Consider the following 17,708-nt stretch of genomic DNA (forward strand, 5'->3'; position numbering starts at 1 on the left):
CAGCCCTGAATCAAAGATCATTTGATGGGAATGAGACTAATCCCAAGCGTTGCTTTTAAGCGGATAAGTGATGATGGCAATAGGAAAAGGGAATGAAGGGGGATAAACAGACATACCAATACCCCCACTCCCAAGTCCCAAACAGAGAATGAAGGGGGATAAACAGACATACCAATGATGGCAATAGGAAAAGGGAATGAAGGGGGATAAACAGACATACCAATACCCCCACTCCCAAGTCCCAAACAGAGAGAGAGAGAGAGAGAATACCGGAGCTCTTGCCGGCAAACAGAATTATGTATTTATGTTGGAACATTATGGAGGAAGATCCTCTTACATTTGCACTAATAACACTATAAATGATGGCACCACACAGCCTACAATTAACAACTACAGACATAATTCCGCTTAACACTTACCAGAAAAATTGCAGAATAAAAACTCGACAAAAAGCAAACCATTTGTTCAAATCTTGCCGCATTATGCCTGTTATTTGTGAACTCATCACTTTGTGTAGAGAACATCCTCCCATGGGTGACGGTAAAGTGGCTGCTTCAATCTCTTCTGGTCAAATGTATGACTGCAAATTTCATAACAGATTAATGTCAATCTAGAGATGCCATCTTTCGTCACTAGTCATGCTGTCATGTAATGCAACTCTTTTCCTAGCCATATTCGCTATCATGTACCATCTCAAGAAAACCTATTTTCTCCATATAAGAAAACAAGGAAACATACTCGGTCTAACTTAATATAATTCATGTTAATAGCAGTGCTCACATCATCCAATCTAAAATTGGGCTAAACATTATATTGTCACCTTGATGGAGAAACGTTTGATTTAGAGCCGAGTGATTTTTTTTCCCGGTGTTATATATTACACATTGTAGGGGATTAAGGGGAGGGAGCAGAGCAGGGTGCACGTAGGTCCACTGACATTACCACGGAGAGCCTGCAGTTATGTGGGTTTCTTCCTGTGCCTCCAACTAGGAGGGATGCCAATCAGGGTGTATGTGATTTAGAGCCAAGAGTCATGCTAGTACCTAGTAGTATGTGAATGTCATGGAATTGATCCTAACTTACTAAGCAAATAGAATCAAGATGCAAAGAAAATATCGGATTTTTATGCCTCATCCAACTCACCCAATCAAACCAATGGAGCGTGCCAGCACAAAGAGCCCATTCAAATATCCAATCTCAACGATCTCATCAATTTCTTGCTTGGTGAACATTCCACTGCCAGCAAGAAGATCCAAGAAAAGAGACCCTATTGCACCATCTACATTGAGGACCAGATTGTTTGCTTTTGACAAGGTGTAGGTTTCAACTTGAACTGCATATTCCATGTACTTCACAGATGGAAAATGTGTGCGAGCAAACTTCTGTAGGAGCTCCACTCTCTTGTCTCTGTTGTCTCCCCTCTTGATCCTTCATCACAACAAATGAAAATTCAAAATTAGAGTCACAGGCACAAGAAGTCCTTTGCAATGACACCACCACTGGAATTGCTGCAAAAATCTACAATAGTTTTGGTGCAAGGGTAGGGTATTCAGATGACTTCCTAATTCAGCTTATCTTGATTTTGACACAGTGAGTTCACTAAAGAAGCTTCATACCTGTGTCCAATTCCAGGTACACGAATACCTTTCTTTTTCATGCTTTCAACAAACTCATAAGGTGAAAGACCCTGAGAAGAAACAGCATGATGATAATCTTAGTATTTCCATATTTATTTTTCAGCAATGACTATATTTTTTGATAAATCTGGTAATTATTATGTAAGCTCACCTTGTCATAGGCATCCTTGAAGTATCTAGCAGCATCATCAATAGCCCCACCAAACCGGGGACCAATTGTAAGCAACCCTGTTCCAGAAACCCATTCATGTAAAAATCCCATGACTACATTTTTGGATTTTTTTCCTTAATTCAGCAACTTAACATACTAAGCAGGGGAAGTTATATCATATAGATGGTTAACTGTGACCACAAGGAATGGGAACCATCATGGAGTTGATAGATTGCTGTCTAGGAGTACTACCTGAAACAAGGCTGGAAACTAGGTCCTTTCCAGCCCTTGCTGTAACTATTGTATTGTGAGCACCAGAAACACAGGGACCATGGTCGGCACATAACATTATGCAAATCTGCCCAAGACAGTTTTTAGTAAAAGTACTTGTTTATCCACACAATCTATTGACAGAGATATCAAGGAAAAAATTGAATACAAATAAAAACAGACATGTTTAAGATGGGAAACAGGGTTCACAATAAGCTAAGACCTTATGACAAACCTACCTCAATAAACTGTGTACAATAACGGGGAAGACTGCGCTTGAACCACAAAAGAGAGATAACGTCTCCAACACCATAACCCTGTTCAACAATGGATGACATTGGGACACCAGCATAACGTGGCTCTTCACCTAAAATACAGGAGAAAAGAAATTTATGTAATTGTTTTCTTGTGTATGTCATCAAAGGGTTAAATACTAAGACAAGGGAATAGAAAGATTCAAATTGAACCTCTATCATCAGAGATTGTTGAAATGATATGAGTTGGAGCTCGGACTTTTCCACTCTTAATTGCAGTGTTAAGATCCTCAGGGATCTGAGGCGGCTTAACTTCTTTCACTGGTGCGATCTTCCCCTCTTCAACCTAAGATTGAAGCATCCACATGTGCCAAATAAGCTAGGAGTTTACAGAGTAATTTTTTCAGCTATAGAAAAATGGAAAAGAAATCATCACTAAGCAGATTATAAATAGATCATAGTATGGTTAACAATACAAGTTTCTCAAAAGTCTCTTTAATTGCAGACTCAAATGCTTCATATGAAGTTGGAACAACAGCTCCTGCTTCCCTTAATGCTTGATTCTTTGCTTGTGCAGACTCCATCTCGCCACCACTTTTAGCACCCTGATTCAACAATATCATGCATTATTAGATAAGTGGTAACTCCAAATAAAATAGCCTAGGAGGGTCAAGATATAGGATGGTAACTCACAGCATGACCAAATTGCACTTCTGACTTGAAGAGTCGTGCACAAGTTCCACTAACCCATGCAACTACGGGTTTATTGACCTTCCGTTGTTTTAGTGCTTCGACTAGGGAGTACTCATCTCGCCCACCAAGTTCCCCAAGCACAACCATCATTTTGACCTGAGTCAGCTTAGAGCATTAGGTAAAGAAAGACAAATTTTTGCTATGAGAAATTCCTCAAGGAGGGAACTCACACTATGCTACTTATCTGCATTTATAGTTCAATTTTATTGTTTTATAAGTCATTTTCTTAATTTTTGTGGTTGCATTTATATGTTGTTAAAAATACTGGAGTCAGGCTGTTAACCCTTAGGCTTTTGTAGTGCATCTTCAAATATAGGAATGCTTTAGAACTGGCATATTAAAAATTGCAACTAAGTTTTGCATGGCTCATGAATAAATTTCTGGGTCTAGTATAAACTTCACAACTTTCAACTTCTAAAGTAGTCGAAAAAAAACATACGAAAGCTTAATGATGGCTTATCTAGGTAAACTGCACTTTGAGTAGCAAGTGCCAAAGTATACCCTAGAAACAAGAGCTTAAAAATTCATCTGAATCTTCAAAATACTAACATTTCATTCATTTTTTCCAGTATAATCTGATTGATATTTGCATCTATTGTACATGGGCCACCGACTCCATGTTAAAAGGCTAAGATTTTTTTTGGTGTAACATAAGTATAGTACTCCCAAGGAAAATACATATGCTGTAGCATAACTTTGAGGAAAATGCAAATTCTAAATATTGAGAAAATCTGAACTGTGATGGTTAAGTCATACATGTCTGCAATTAGTAATATTAGGCAAATTAGAGCAAGTTCATGGAGAAAATGTTATTGTAAATACTTTAAAAATGTTACACTAAATATTTCTATGCATTTAACCAAGAATAGTAAAAACTAGACATAAGGCATCCAACTCTTTCATAGCTATTTCAAAGATAGAGATCCAGTGAACAACAAATTACTTGTGGAATGTTGCTGAACCGCAAGACATGATCAGAAAGTGTTGACCCTGGGAAGACATCACCACCAATTGCAATACCTGAAGAAGGTTTTTTAAGTCAATAAAAACCTTAAATTAATAAACAATCTTACCAATCAAAAAAGTTAAATATTGAACGCATAAATGATAATAAAACAAGATCAGCAACAAGATTGAGATACCTTCATATATTCCATCAGTTACACGTGCAATTGTGTTGTAAAGTTCATTAGACATGCCACCCTGCAATTACAGAATAGAGTTTGATATCTGAATACTCATAAGAATTACAAAAGAGAATATGTTAATGGATTTTATGCCACATAGCACAGCTCAGAGGACAAACTTCAGTATACTGGAAAGAAAGATAGATCTGTACTTCAAGCATTATAGGCAGAAAATAAAACCAGCAATTAGAATATGAAGGGACATTGCACATACCAATGAGTTCAGAGCAGCCATCCAGAGGTCCCACTCTAGAATGGTTATGATTGTTTCATATGGTTGGACACAATTAGGTCAAGCAGAGTGTCTCCTACATGACCCACTCTATTTCTGTTATGTGGACTAAAAATTGTGACCAATCTTAACCATCCATTGGATCAGTCACTTATTAACTCTCCCAACCCATATCAGTCCCATACCCTCATTGTATTGAAGTTTTGCTTGAAAGATAAGAGCTATCCAGAGTTCAAACATTCTAATTAAACACATACACACACAAAACACACAGAAGAAGAAAAAAGGATTTACTTTGGCCATGAACCAAAAGGCTTTGAGCTCAAATTTGCATCATGAAACAGATGCTGGATAGATATCTACTGGGAAAAAAAGAAGATGATGGGTAGAAAATTAGAACTTTTTTTTTTTTGATAAATAAGAAAATTAGAACTTTTTTTGTTGGTCTCTTTCTTTCAATCTATTGTAGTTTTTCCTATGTTTTACCCAGAAGCGGTTCAGGTTTTAACTGACTTGGCTTATTGACATCAACCCTGAGTTGAGACTAGAGAGCTTATTTTGCATGTTGCAATAACAAACTGACAAGCCAAAAAGCCAACCACAGTAAGAGTAGCTCATTCTGGCCGGTTCATTTAGAACCACCCTAAGGTAAATTCCCATTAAAATCTCCTTTTAGTGGCACATGAATAAAGAGAAGTAAGAAAGGAGGCTTGAAATATATGCATACCGATTTGGACACAAATCCAACAGATCCAGGCCTGTAAAGCTTGCAGTGGATTATGTTGTCAATAGTTCCTGCAGTGTCACCAATCTTGAAAGCTCCAGCTTGAATGCCTCCAACAGTTGCAGGGCCAATAACAACCTACAAATACCATCAGCACTAATTTAAAAACAAATATATCAGGAGAAAGATCAAGTCCAATAAAACTAAACCAGTTGCCCCCTTTTCCTAATAAAATTTGGTTTTGGTCATTCTCAGTTGGAATCACCATAACTTTGGGAGTCTAAGGTATTAAAACTACATAAGCGACTGAACCTAGAAGAAATGCCTAATATCAGTACATCAGTCCAAAATAGTTTTCCAAAATTCAGTAGCACCCTATAAACAACCACACAAACACCATGTCAGCTCATTGTATCATTCATCTAAGCATCCAGTGTTCAGTTACTGGTGCTACCATGAAACCTTGAAAAATAAAGGGTCTAGCTATGCTGAGACTTACACCATGCTCTAAGCTTAAGTCAGCATGAACCTTGAAACTTAGCACTCGTAAACAAGATAACATGAGAAAGGATATACCCAATAAGGACTCCACACTTAGTTTTCTTATTTTCACTATATTGTAAATTACTTGTTTTCATTAAATATTCCTTATCTCTTTGTCCTTTACCATGATTTTGGAGGTTGATGCATTGGAGTATAATGGAAAGTTGGATATTTGAATTTTTTTTATACCGATGACTGTATGAAGCTAAAGTTGTTGGTTACACTAAGTAAAAATATTGGAATTGATGATCTAATACATCTATACATGTGAATATATCTAAGAGTTACTACCACTATCTCCTTATTTCACCTTATTATTTGCCCGTGCATAAGCGATCAGTTGCTTCGTATCTGACTCTGGAACACCTTCAGCTATGATGGCTATAACTCTAATTGTTGGCTGTTTCAGAGCAGCCATGGAAGAGGCAGCAGCACTGCAACCACATCAAATTGAAATGACTAAGCATTAAAAGCCAAATGCATTCAATTGACGTATTAGCACAAATATGATAAGTCACCTTCTAAATGACGCAAAGTTGATAAAAACATCAGCAGTAGGGTGCGCAGCACAGGCAGCTTCAATGCTGCAGAAGATTCAAAAAGCTGATGAGAAAACCTTTAAGTGCAGAAAAATACACACGAAAAGTAAATCCAAAAACGTTTAAAATATTTTAATAAAAATAAAGCCATTAGCCATAGCTAGCAACTTGACTTGCTACCTTGTCATGGCTCTAGCTACAAACAAGTTGACTAAACTAAAGCCTAGGAGAATAGTTACAGTACAAATTGTAAATTTACTCAATAAATAGAATGTTGTGCTAGTGATAACTGATAACATATTGGGCTACAAGTAGACCATTTCTCCCTCACCCAAACCCCTGCTAGTTCGGTCATTTTGCAAATGTCTACCACAAGCCAGGCCAATTGACAACTTCTTTGGGGGCAAAAAAGAGTCCCCTATTCCTCCCTCTGACCTTTATTCATGGGTCAATTTCAACTCCAAAAGTTTGGTGGTTATTATTCTTCAAGTGACAGAAATAGGTTGGTTTGCCTAGGAAACTGAAAATATACATATCAGCCCTGTACTGTAATATGTGTGGAAATTTCTCCTGAGTTACATGAGCCATCCAAAAGTTTCAATATTTTAACTTAAAATATGCCCCAAAGGAGACTATTCTGGCCATGTGTCAAGGACTTTTTCCTGAAATTTGCCCCATGTATATAGGGTGGTGGGGAATATGCAGGGCCCCTTTACTGAACAACCTAACTGGCAGATTGGATTGCCACATATGGGGAATATACAGGGCTCCTTTACCAGCCATAGTGCCACATGGAAGATTCCCAACTCTCTCACTAAACAACCCAACTGGCAGATTGCTCAACTGCCACTTCCACCAATGGTTCTTTTCCTATTTGTACGGTCCAACGAATATTTAATGAAGGTGGGCGATTGGTCAATAGGAAGGTGATGAGGACAGGTTTTTGCACAGAAGTCATGATATCAACCATTAACAACTTTACCAGCTATGACTATGAGTTATTATTTATCCAACAAGAGACTCCTTATTAAACCAGGGTGTGTGTCACATAGTTATTCAGTATTCCTTGTCCCACACAAAATTCAGTTATTCAAGTTCGTTAATGAATCCTGTGGGGCAGGCATCTCACCATAAGGTCTTATCTGAAACTTGATATGGGCTACATGTTTTCTATCCAACTTCACCAAACCAAAGTGCATCCATGCAAGCAAAGAAAAACACCAAGAAGTAAAACAAAAGAGAGAAAAATGTACGTTGTATGGACTGGTATGGCAATCTCCTCTTGACCAAAAAAGAGTTTTTGAAATCCCTCGGAACCTGGGTTAATGATCCCAGCAACAGACGGTGTTTCCCTTCCTGTACATATATAAGCAACAGAAATTGTACATTAGCATTAGATAGCATTTAAACAAAGATGCAATGACTACATCCTTTCCATAAAATAAGGAGGTATACATATTACATACCACAAAGGAAGTCAAAATCAAGCATCCGTTGGATGGGTAGCTGCTTATAGTTATAAAATAATGCTTGTGTAGTTCGGGAGAATAGTTGTCCCGTGGCCATGATGCACAATGGCACTCAAAGAGACCTGAAAATACAATCCTAGTTTTCAGTGCTGAGAACAACGGTCGAAGTTATAAAAAAGCATTCAACCTGGATAAGCATGCAAAAAATTGGAAAATAAGCAAATATCTTTAGATAAGAGTGGGTATTAGTGAAAGTAGACCTTTCACTCTGAATTCCTTCACCCATAGAAACTAGGCCAAAAGTTTGATCGGGTTGATAGTTGTTAATTGGTTACATGAAAATTTATGATAAAGGTCAATTGTCAAATTTCAATTATGAAAATTTGACCATTCTTCAAGCGAACTTGGTAAGTATACCATAAAGAAAAGAAAAACACTAATATAGAAAAAGAGTAGAGATCACGAAATGCTAAAAAGCTGCAATATAAAAACTCAAAATACTGAAATACGGAGTTCCTCTTGTAAGGACATAAAGTATATATCCATCAAAACGCGGAAATTTTGATTAGAATTGCAATGGAATTTCAAATAGAAGAATAGAATGTTATATCTAAAGTTTCCTGTAAAACGAATCAGACCAACTAGATCAACAAAACTCTACAGAGATTCAAATTTTGGAAACTAAGCAATAAAAAAAATCAGAGCCTTAAAACAGATCTACATCCTAACACTAATGAAAGCTTAAGAAAAACAATGATACGCCAGCAATGTTACCGAAAGAAATACTGGTTAAGAATGCTGCTTGCTCTCAATTGATAGAGTATATATCCTTTCGATGGTCCAATCTTAGAGGAAAAAAAAAACAACTTGAGGGAAAAAATCATTAAAACCGCAAAAGAATCACTTTGTACCATGAAAAAAACTACAATAACCAGAAGGACACGTCAATTCAGTAACTAAAATGTACTGGATCTCAAACTCAGCGGCAAATCACTCAAAGCATTAGCAGATAAAGCAATACCAACGAGTGCGGGTAAAAGGAAGCAATGGGCTCTGGAGTCCCAGGTTAAATAATACAGATCGAAACATAACAAGACATTCTACCACTCAAACCTCCCAGTTGGACCAAAAACCAGATCTAGCATGAGCATTCTTGCAAACAAAGATCGATAATTACAATGCAAATGGAGTTCTAGCACAAAAAAACTCGTCGTGGCATAAATTATAACGAAAATGACAAAGAAAGACCAGATCTCACAGACCAAAACCAACCACAGAAGAAACACGAAATTAACGAGTTCGTCAACTGAAAATCGAAAAGAAGCAGGGGAACCGGAAACCAACCTGAATCGATCGAAGAGGTGCGTGTTCGATCTAGCTAGATACGAGAAAGAAAGAAAGAAAAGAGGGCGGAGAAAACGCAGAAAACACGGAAGGGAAGGTGGGGGCTTTATATAGACAAGCTGCGAGCCTGCGACAATACAATCCAGCTACCCTCCTCCCGCAAGAGAGAGAGGAAGAATGAATGAAAAAGGGAGGGAAAGCTAGTCACGTGGCGTATGTTAGCTCCCGACCGACTGATTTTATAGTGGCTGAGTTCTAACGACCAGCTAGGAAATTAGAAAGAAAGCAAAAGCGAGAGAGAGAGAGAGAGAGAGAGGGGGGGGGGGGGTAGTAGTGAGGTGAGGTTGGTAGGTGGATGCGAAGGTGGGCTTTGAATTGAAAATTGATTATTTGACAGATTTTACACAAACACCGATTTGTCGATTAAATCAAAACTTTCAATCAAAGGTGAAACTGCAAACGACCTTTGAATTAAAATTTATTTATATTTTATTTATTACTATTTTTTTCTTTAAAATAAAGAAATATAGATTATGGGATAACGGATGAAATACTCCATCTACTCTTTAACGGCGGACACTGGCTTCTTTTCATGTGAGTGCCAAACGGGTCAATTCAGTTATCGGTGCTTCATCATCATCATTCTCGTTGTCGTTGTCATCAGTAAGGGCTCGTTTGGGAGGGCTTCACAATTTATTGAATTATTTTGGAGAATCTATCAAAATTCAAAAATAAATTCTGATTTTCGGCTCCTATGAATGTGTTTTTGATTTTTTTTTTTTTAATTTAGAAAAATTTCCAATTAGTACGGGTCTAATATCACTTTGGTACCCAAATTTTAAAATGCAATAATTCAATACTTGAACTTTTACAATGTGTCAATTTAGTATCTACCCTTAATTGGCTGTTAAATGGCATGTAATAACTGAACATGAATATGTTCAACCTGGACCAAAAGTGTTTTAGATCATCCAATAAATGCATGGTCAATGAATGGAAAAAAAAAAAAGCATGCCCAACACTTAACAGATATATAACGAAACAGATGAGTGAACGGAACAAAAAGTGAATGAGCAAGATAAAGACATCAGATGAAACCGACTCGATAAGCTAACGAAGCAGGACTGACCTGGTTTATGAACTCCTAAAATACATGCTATCCCTGAATTAATCCTCCTCTAAACAACTCCCAAAGAGCCCTCACATAACTGATGGTTGGTTAACAGTTTGGGGTTGTTCACTATTGCTTTGGTTCAATCTTAATTTTTGAGGAAGAAAATCATGAATAATGTTTTGAAGGGCAATTTTGATGTTTTCAAAAAATTTAAATTATATATGTGATCATGTGATATACATAAATGATGACTGGATAATAGTAGGAATTGGATCGACAAGTTTTAAAAGTTTGGATTAGCTTTCCATATGAAGCCTACCTTACAATGCAAGAATATGGTGCTCAAAATTTAGAAATCATCATAGGTGATTCATTCCTGATAATCTCATGTGTTGAAAAAGCAAGTCGAAGTTACATGGAGATTGAAAACCATTGTTGAAGACCGCTCAAGGCTGATTAGGCAGTTGCATTACAGTATTTCTTATTCTCATTCTTTTCAAAAATAAAATTAAGATGCAGATTGGATGGCACGGCAATTTTTTCTATCCCCAGTGCTCTTGTGTATCTGTTTGAGAGATATTTGGGACGGAGCTACACTCGTCTTATTTCTACAAAAGAAAAAAAGATTAATAAAAAATAAAAGAAGCCGATGCATGAAAGTCCTCTCAAACGCGAACTAAACGTTGGAGGGTAAAAATGAGAAACTGAAAGTTTGTAACCAGCTCTGTTAGTCTATTACACTGTAGCTGTCTAAGATCAGGTTTGGGTTAGACTCTGCTGGAATCAAAATTAATTTGAATGAATTAGATGGACCAATAAGACATAGTCCAAGCATAGTCCAGACGATGGTCCAAAGTATTTATTTGATTGGATTGGACCTGATCTAATTGTAATGGGTTTGATTGAACCAATATCCAATCGATTGATCTAAAATAAAAACATGAGTGTCAATGGACTAGATTTAGGTTGGACCCACTCTAAATTAAAATTAATTTGAACAGTTTGGATGATTCATACATTAAATTGGACCAGTCTAGAATAGTCCAAAATATTCATTGGATTTGTTTGGACCTGGTCTATTTATAAAGAATTCATACTGGACCAGATCGGATTAGACCAATATCTCATTGATTGACAGTCCTATAAAGGCCCAACCAATGGGCACTAAGCCTTTTCCCAACTTATATGGATAGGTGAGTACAAAATTGAGAAATTGAAACTACCAGCTCTGTTATAGTCTAGCTGTCCAAAGACCCAACCACTGATCACACTTTATATTTTTTTAACCAAACCCAACTCTACCCAAATTTGATCAGTTACATGTTTTTTAAAGTTTTACGAGTAACACATGCGTTTAACAGGCTATTATTATTTCTGTCTTTTTTTAGGTAAACAAACCTCCCCTAAAGTTTTTTATTGTAATTGAAACCTTTGGTAGAATCCTTAATAAGAGGCACAAAAATGTCTAAAATAACCATATAATTTTTATTGAAGCTGATTTTTACAGAAAAAAATAATACAAACTTTATAAACAACAAAAAAAAAATGTAGAGAATTACATGTGCAGTGGTTAATCTCCAATGGCTGATGAGCTCAGAGGTGGAGGCCAATCAGAAGAGAGCAGAGGGTGATAATGACAGGAAGAGGGTTGGGGTTGAAGTTGCCCAAAAGAAGGCAATGGCAACAAAGAGGCCTTATGAAAGGCCCCTGAAGAAGATGATTATTAAGGGGTGTTCTTTTTTTTGGATTTTGAGGGGGGGGAGGGGAGTTGGTCAATGAGATTTTGGTTCCCATTGACCAAGAATCCCATCTTCATTTTTCAGATTAATGTGGGGACTAGGGAAAGTTTATTTTCCTGGTATGTAAATGATACACATCTCTTAGGTGGTTAAATAACTTTTCCAACTAAGAGGAAAGTTACTAATACTTAAATGGGACAAAAATGCCCATTTTAATAATGAATTTTTATAACTAAAATGGTCATTACCTTATTTATCTGAGAAATAAAAGAACACGAGTAAATGCACTTACCTAGGTAAGTGTTTCCTAGAAAAAACTTACCTAAGTAATTGCATTTACCCAGGCAAATAATTTATTGAAAAGTGAACGGGGCCTTAAATCGTTTGAGCCATGACAAGTGCCCTTTCGCAACTCCAGCCTGTCAATACCATGGGAAGCCAATCCACCCTCTCCATGAATTTTCATGAAAACCCACTTGATCGGTTACCACTTTATATAATGCGATTGGCTAAAAGGTTTTCCCATATGGTGTATTTTGGCGTCATAGTCATATCCTCTCTCACTTGTTTTTTTGTTTTGAAAAGTATAAAAGAAAAAGACTTTCTACAACAAATAAAATTAGGTTCTTTATGGTTCGTAGTTAGAATCGGAATTGGAATTGAAATCCTCTGGAATGGAATCGGAATGGTCCATTTCCATAGTCTATTTGGTTCAGACAAGAATAGAAATGGGAATTAAAATCAGTAGAAATGAGATTTCATTCCCAAGGGAAGGACAGGGAATAGCCATTCCCTCAAATGGGAGAATGCCATTTTAGCAAGAATGAGAATGAAATTCTGATTCTACCCAACCAAACAGTTGGAATCGATATAACCCATTCTAATTCCAATTCTAAACTACTGTTCTAACAAACCAAACGGACCCTTATTATACAACATCCATACGGGAGGTATATCCAACCATACCTCGTGATTATCAACAGTTTCGATAAACTGCCCCATCATGTGAGTTGTCCCATTAAAAATGGCATTGTAGTTAAACGCCTCTTAGGTTATTAATTTGATAGAAAATCAAGAATTAAAATATTGATATAATTTTAAAAGTTTTAAAACATTATGATAATAAATCACATCCTTATAATTATTATTTTAATCCTTACACAAAATGAAAAAAGAAATAGAAATTTAAGAGCCAAACACAGCCTTAGTGAAAAATAACAAGAAAAATACTTTCTCGTTTATTGATTACATCATTATCTGTTTCTGGTCTTTGCTTGACCGGGATGGTGGGACTCCTGGCCAGTTGCCCCTCAAGAGCTCTGAGCTCATCAGCCATTGGAGTTCGCACACCAACCATCATCAGCAGGTTCGGTTCAGAATCTGGCACTGTAAGAAAACTTGGATGAATTACACGTGCAGTGATTAAAACATGGGTAAAATTTTCGATCAGTACGATTATTTAATATCTCAATTTTCAAAATGTAACAGTCTATTATTTAAATTTTCAAAATGTGACAATCCAATATCTGTCGTTAATCAGTCTATTAATCTAATATCTGTAACATTTAAAAAATCAAAAATGTCTTAAGAATTTCATCTAATTCTCTTTATCAACCATCCAAACATTGAGAATAAAATGAATGGTCCCAAATTTTAGATTCTTCTAAACAGTCACTAATTTTTTTTTTTTTATTTGGAGACCAAATTATCATTCGAGCCAAAATACAAGATACTAATCAAGAATTTGGGTCAGTAATTTAATAGTTCAGTTCGATTGTAATTAAAAAAAATGTTGTCTAAATTGAATGAATTGATAGTTTAATGTCTCCAATTAATGAATTATTAACCAAGTCAACAATTTTTTTTTATGTCAATGAGTGAAACAGAATTGTTTGCATGGACAGCCCGGCTTTCGGGCTGAACAGTTTGACCATCTGGATCGGACAGTTCGAACACCATACAATACATATAACAAATGTCGTCAGAAAAAAGAAAACACTAAATAGATTTCGTCCAAAATTTTAGGACTTTGGTTCATCAAAAGTTTTGATTTAATATCAAAATAAAACAAATAAACAAGATAAATGTAAAACTTAAAAACAGTGAAAACATTATTATAATAAAAGTCTCTTAAAAAAAAAAAATCTTCAAATAAAAGAAAATCAAAGTTGGAGGAATCAGCTGAGCTCCACTGAAAACCCCAAGTCCACGCACTAAGCACGGAATGCCATAACTGATACGATAATCCCACATGTAGACTAGCTACTTGATTAATCAATCAGTTATTCTAATTCTGAAGTCTAAAACGCCAGTTATCTCTCTCTCTCTGTCATTCCTGTGTTCACTTTCAGTCATCCATTCTATTCAGATTCATTGCATCTGGACTTTGGACTTTGACACAGATGAGATGACGCCAAAGAAGAGTTATTGATTCCTTTCATTGCTGGTGAGAACAGATAGACTACCAGAGAGCAAGTTCAACAAATCGTGGGCAGTCAGTATTCTCTACGGCAAAGACTTTAATTAGTAGCTAGCGAGCTATCTTCAAGAAAAGTGGCTTTCTGATTCTAAACACTACTAGTTAGAAGTCAAATACATAATCAAATACTACTCTATTTGCTTTGTTGCTTCTTCTTCGACTGCTATAGAAGAAGCTATATTTCTTGCAATGGGCTGCGTTTCTAATATGCAAGTTAACTAAATGAACACTTTCCACTGATTTTCTTGCAATGGGTTGAACAATTCTTCACAAATTTCCCACATTGTTAAATCATCAATATCTCGCAGCAGCCTTTGTAAGGGTCCGTTTGGTTTGTGGGAATAAGAGTTTAGAATCAGAATCAGAATGTATCATTTTGATTTCATTTGTTTAATTGGGCGGTTTGATGGAATGACATTCTTCCATCTGAAATAACCGTCATTCTTCTCCTTCTCTTATAAATAAAATCCCATTCCAATTTATTTCAATTTATATTTTGATTCCTGTCTAACCAAACTATGGAAATAGATTATTCCATTCCGATTCAAAACCAAATGGATCCTAAAACCATTTGATTTTTACCGTGGGTGATGGTATCAAGAATTGATTGATAATCAAAGAAGATTTCATTTTTGCTTCTTCATTAATTGATTGATTTGAACTAAAGTCGCCCAGGAAATATGGCACGAGCAGATTAAATTGGGGAACGCTACTGACAGGTCCTTCACTCGAAAATTTCTAGTTTTGTTCCTTTGATTTATTGAAATAGTGAAGCATTGAAAATATTTGGAAAATGGAAATTGATGAAACCCAGTCAGAGATGGAATAGAACCGGAGTCTATATAACTTTTTTTTTTTTTTTTCTTTTTTACTTTTTTGCTCTACCAAGACTAACGGAAGTTACGGAACGCTGACGCTCTCTGCAACAATTCAACTCAATCTTCTCAGATTAAGGAATATTGACCCAATCGCATTTCTACTAAAGTGACGTTTGCTTTAGGTGACCGTTGATTTTGTTGAAAATGAAGGGATCTTTAATATTGTGATGTTCAACGGAAATCCATTCAACACCCATGTCCCACCCTGGAGTTTCCTAGACACCAATCCAATGGTGAAAATTTCCCTCATCAGGCAAGGATATTCTACCCACAAGTTCTTCTCATACCTTTACTCATGAGACATTAGAGTTGTGCATTAGGAATATCTTCCTTTTTTTTTTTTTCATTGGGAGATATTCCCAATATACGGCAGTTGTATTCCATGGGGATTGTAGCTTGTAAGGGCAATTTTTAGGTTATATCAATAAAAATAATATCTTTAATAAAATTTCAAAAATAGATTATTTTTTAAAAAATAATATTAAATAAGGACAAAAATATTATTCATCTTTTTCCTCTTACAAATCATTCATCAATACTGTCGCCGCTTTCGACAATGCCTCTGTCCACCTCCGCCTCCGCATCCAACAACTTTGCCAGAGATGGGTGGAGACAGAGGCTGTGACGGCGGCGCTGGTCAAAAAGAAACTTACCTGTGAAGTTGTTATTCCTAAACCTTCGAGTACCGACCCTCCCTTAATCTCTTTCTTGGCCAAATTAACTTGATCTCCTCATAGTTGTTCATTTTCAATGATTGGCCATTGCACCAGTTGTTTCCCACTTGAATCGAGCCAGAGATGCCTTGGGATTGCCTGCAAAATTGATCCCATAAGATTTTATTGATCTTCTCCTTCTTCTGTTTAAATTGCCCAACTTCATCCAAAGGGCATCGACGGAGGAAATTGAAACCGTTGACGCAGGTGAAAAACTGAGCCACTTTCTGAACTAGAAAGCAAACTATGAGAAATAAATTGGACCTGGGAAGCATTAATTCAGACATTAAATGCAAATCGTGCAATCTATGAGATGAAGAAACAGACATGTTCAAAAATATCCTCCTCTTCTTCGAGTCATCTAAAAATGTTTTCGAAGCGTAAAATTTTCCGTAATCATATCTCAGGCCTGAACCATTGTCTACGGAGCCAGAATCAGGAGTGTAGTGATCCTTGGCAGGATCATAAGTACCAATTGTGTAATACTCGTGTTTGATATCATCCAATCTCACCTTAAGCACATGCTTAAGACCTGGATTAATAACTGAAGTATCGAGACCCATTTTGCCGTTGAGAGAGACAAGGAAGAATCTGGGCATTTCCCACATTCCGGATTTGTCCAATGAATGGAGTGGGTGTTGATCTTGCCGGAGGTGGGTGGAGGTTGCCGGAAACGGTGACGGGCGGCAATGTGATGAATGATTTGCAAGAGGAAGAAGATGAACAATATTTTTACCCTTATTTGATATTCTTTTTAAAAAGTTAAATTGTTTTAGAAATTTTATTAAAATTATTACTTTTATTGATATTAGGACTCAAAAGTTGCCTCCCTATTCCATGGGTATAGATGTGGGAACATTTTGTAAATAATAGATCCGAGCTATATTAGATCATCCCTTTAACTCTTTTATTTATTTTAGAGAAATTAAAATTAAAAAGAAAAAGAAAAAAGGTAAAGGCAAGTCCAGCATATACATATCACATATATACAAGGGTCTATTTGTTTCATGGGATTTAGGCTCGGCAAATTCCCATTCTTGGTGGAATGACATTCCCCAGTCAAAGGAAATGCCATTCCTTGTCCTTCCTTGAGAATAAGAATTTCACTTGGCTTATTTTGATTTAGATTCTCATTTGAACTAAACAAGCGAGAAAAATAAACCATCCCAATTCCAATCCCAATTTTGGAGGGATTTTGATTTTGATTCCTATTCCAATTGCAAACCAAATGGACCCTAAATTAGGCAGCTGCCAAACATTTATTTTTATCATTCAACGATCATATCCAAGTAAAGAAAAGAATAATATATAAATCTCAATTCCAATCCCAATTTTGAAGGGATTTTGATTCCGATTTCTATTCTAATTGCAAACCAAACGGACCCTAAATAAGGCAGCTGCCAAACATTTCTTTTTATCATTCAACGGTCATATCCAAGTAAAGAAAAGAATAATATATAAACATTAAGGTTTATTTGATTTTAAAACGGAAAAAAGTAAAAAAAAAAAAATGGTAGAAAACCTTTACAAACCTTTGTGACGAGTACTAAACCGTTTGTATTGAGTTCGGTGCATGCATTCTGTACATAACGACCGCTTCCAACCATGTGCATCTTTTGATTTGGATCCTCGATGGTATATTCCTCGACTTTGAGCCTTCTTCAACTGTTGGATTAGAACAT

At 36.2% G+C, this 17,708-nt stretch overlaps 1 protein-coding gene across 1 annotated transcript; it reads right to left on the minus strand.

The window, feature by feature from the left end:
• Positions 1-258: 258 nt before the first annotated feature.
• LOC148861271 (ATP-citrate synthase beta chain protein 2-like) lies at positions 259-9,559 on the minus strand. The gene is made up of 17 exons (XM_088984632.1): positions 9,104-9,559; positions 7,757-7,881; positions 7,544-7,646; positions 6,270-6,335; positions 6,062-6,185; positions 5,212-5,346; positions 4,208-4,268; positions 4,009-4,085; positions 3,006-3,161; positions 2,789-2,917; positions 2,526-2,658; positions 2,298-2,425; positions 2,041-2,146; positions 1,789-1,865; positions 1,617-1,687; positions 1,144-1,428; positions 259-580 (listed from the first exon to the last, which is right to left on the minus strand). The coding sequence occupies exons 2-17, from the start codon at positions 7,854-7,856 to the stop codon at positions 505-507; spliced, it is 1,827 nt and encodes a 608-aa protein (XP_088840758.1). The 5' UTR covers positions 7,857-7,881; positions 9,104-9,559; the 3' UTR covers positions 259-504.
• Between the last annotated feature and the right edge of the window lie 8,149 nt (positions 9,560-17,708).

Source organism: Nelumbo lutea, chromosome 4 (assembly GCF_056320005.1).
Source record: "Nelumbo lutea isolate HS-2025 chromosome 4, American lotus-T2T, whole genome shotgun sequence".
Lineage (NCBI taxonomy): Eukaryota > Viridiplantae > Streptophyta > Magnoliopsida > Proteales > Nelumbonaceae > Nelumbo > Nelumbo lutea.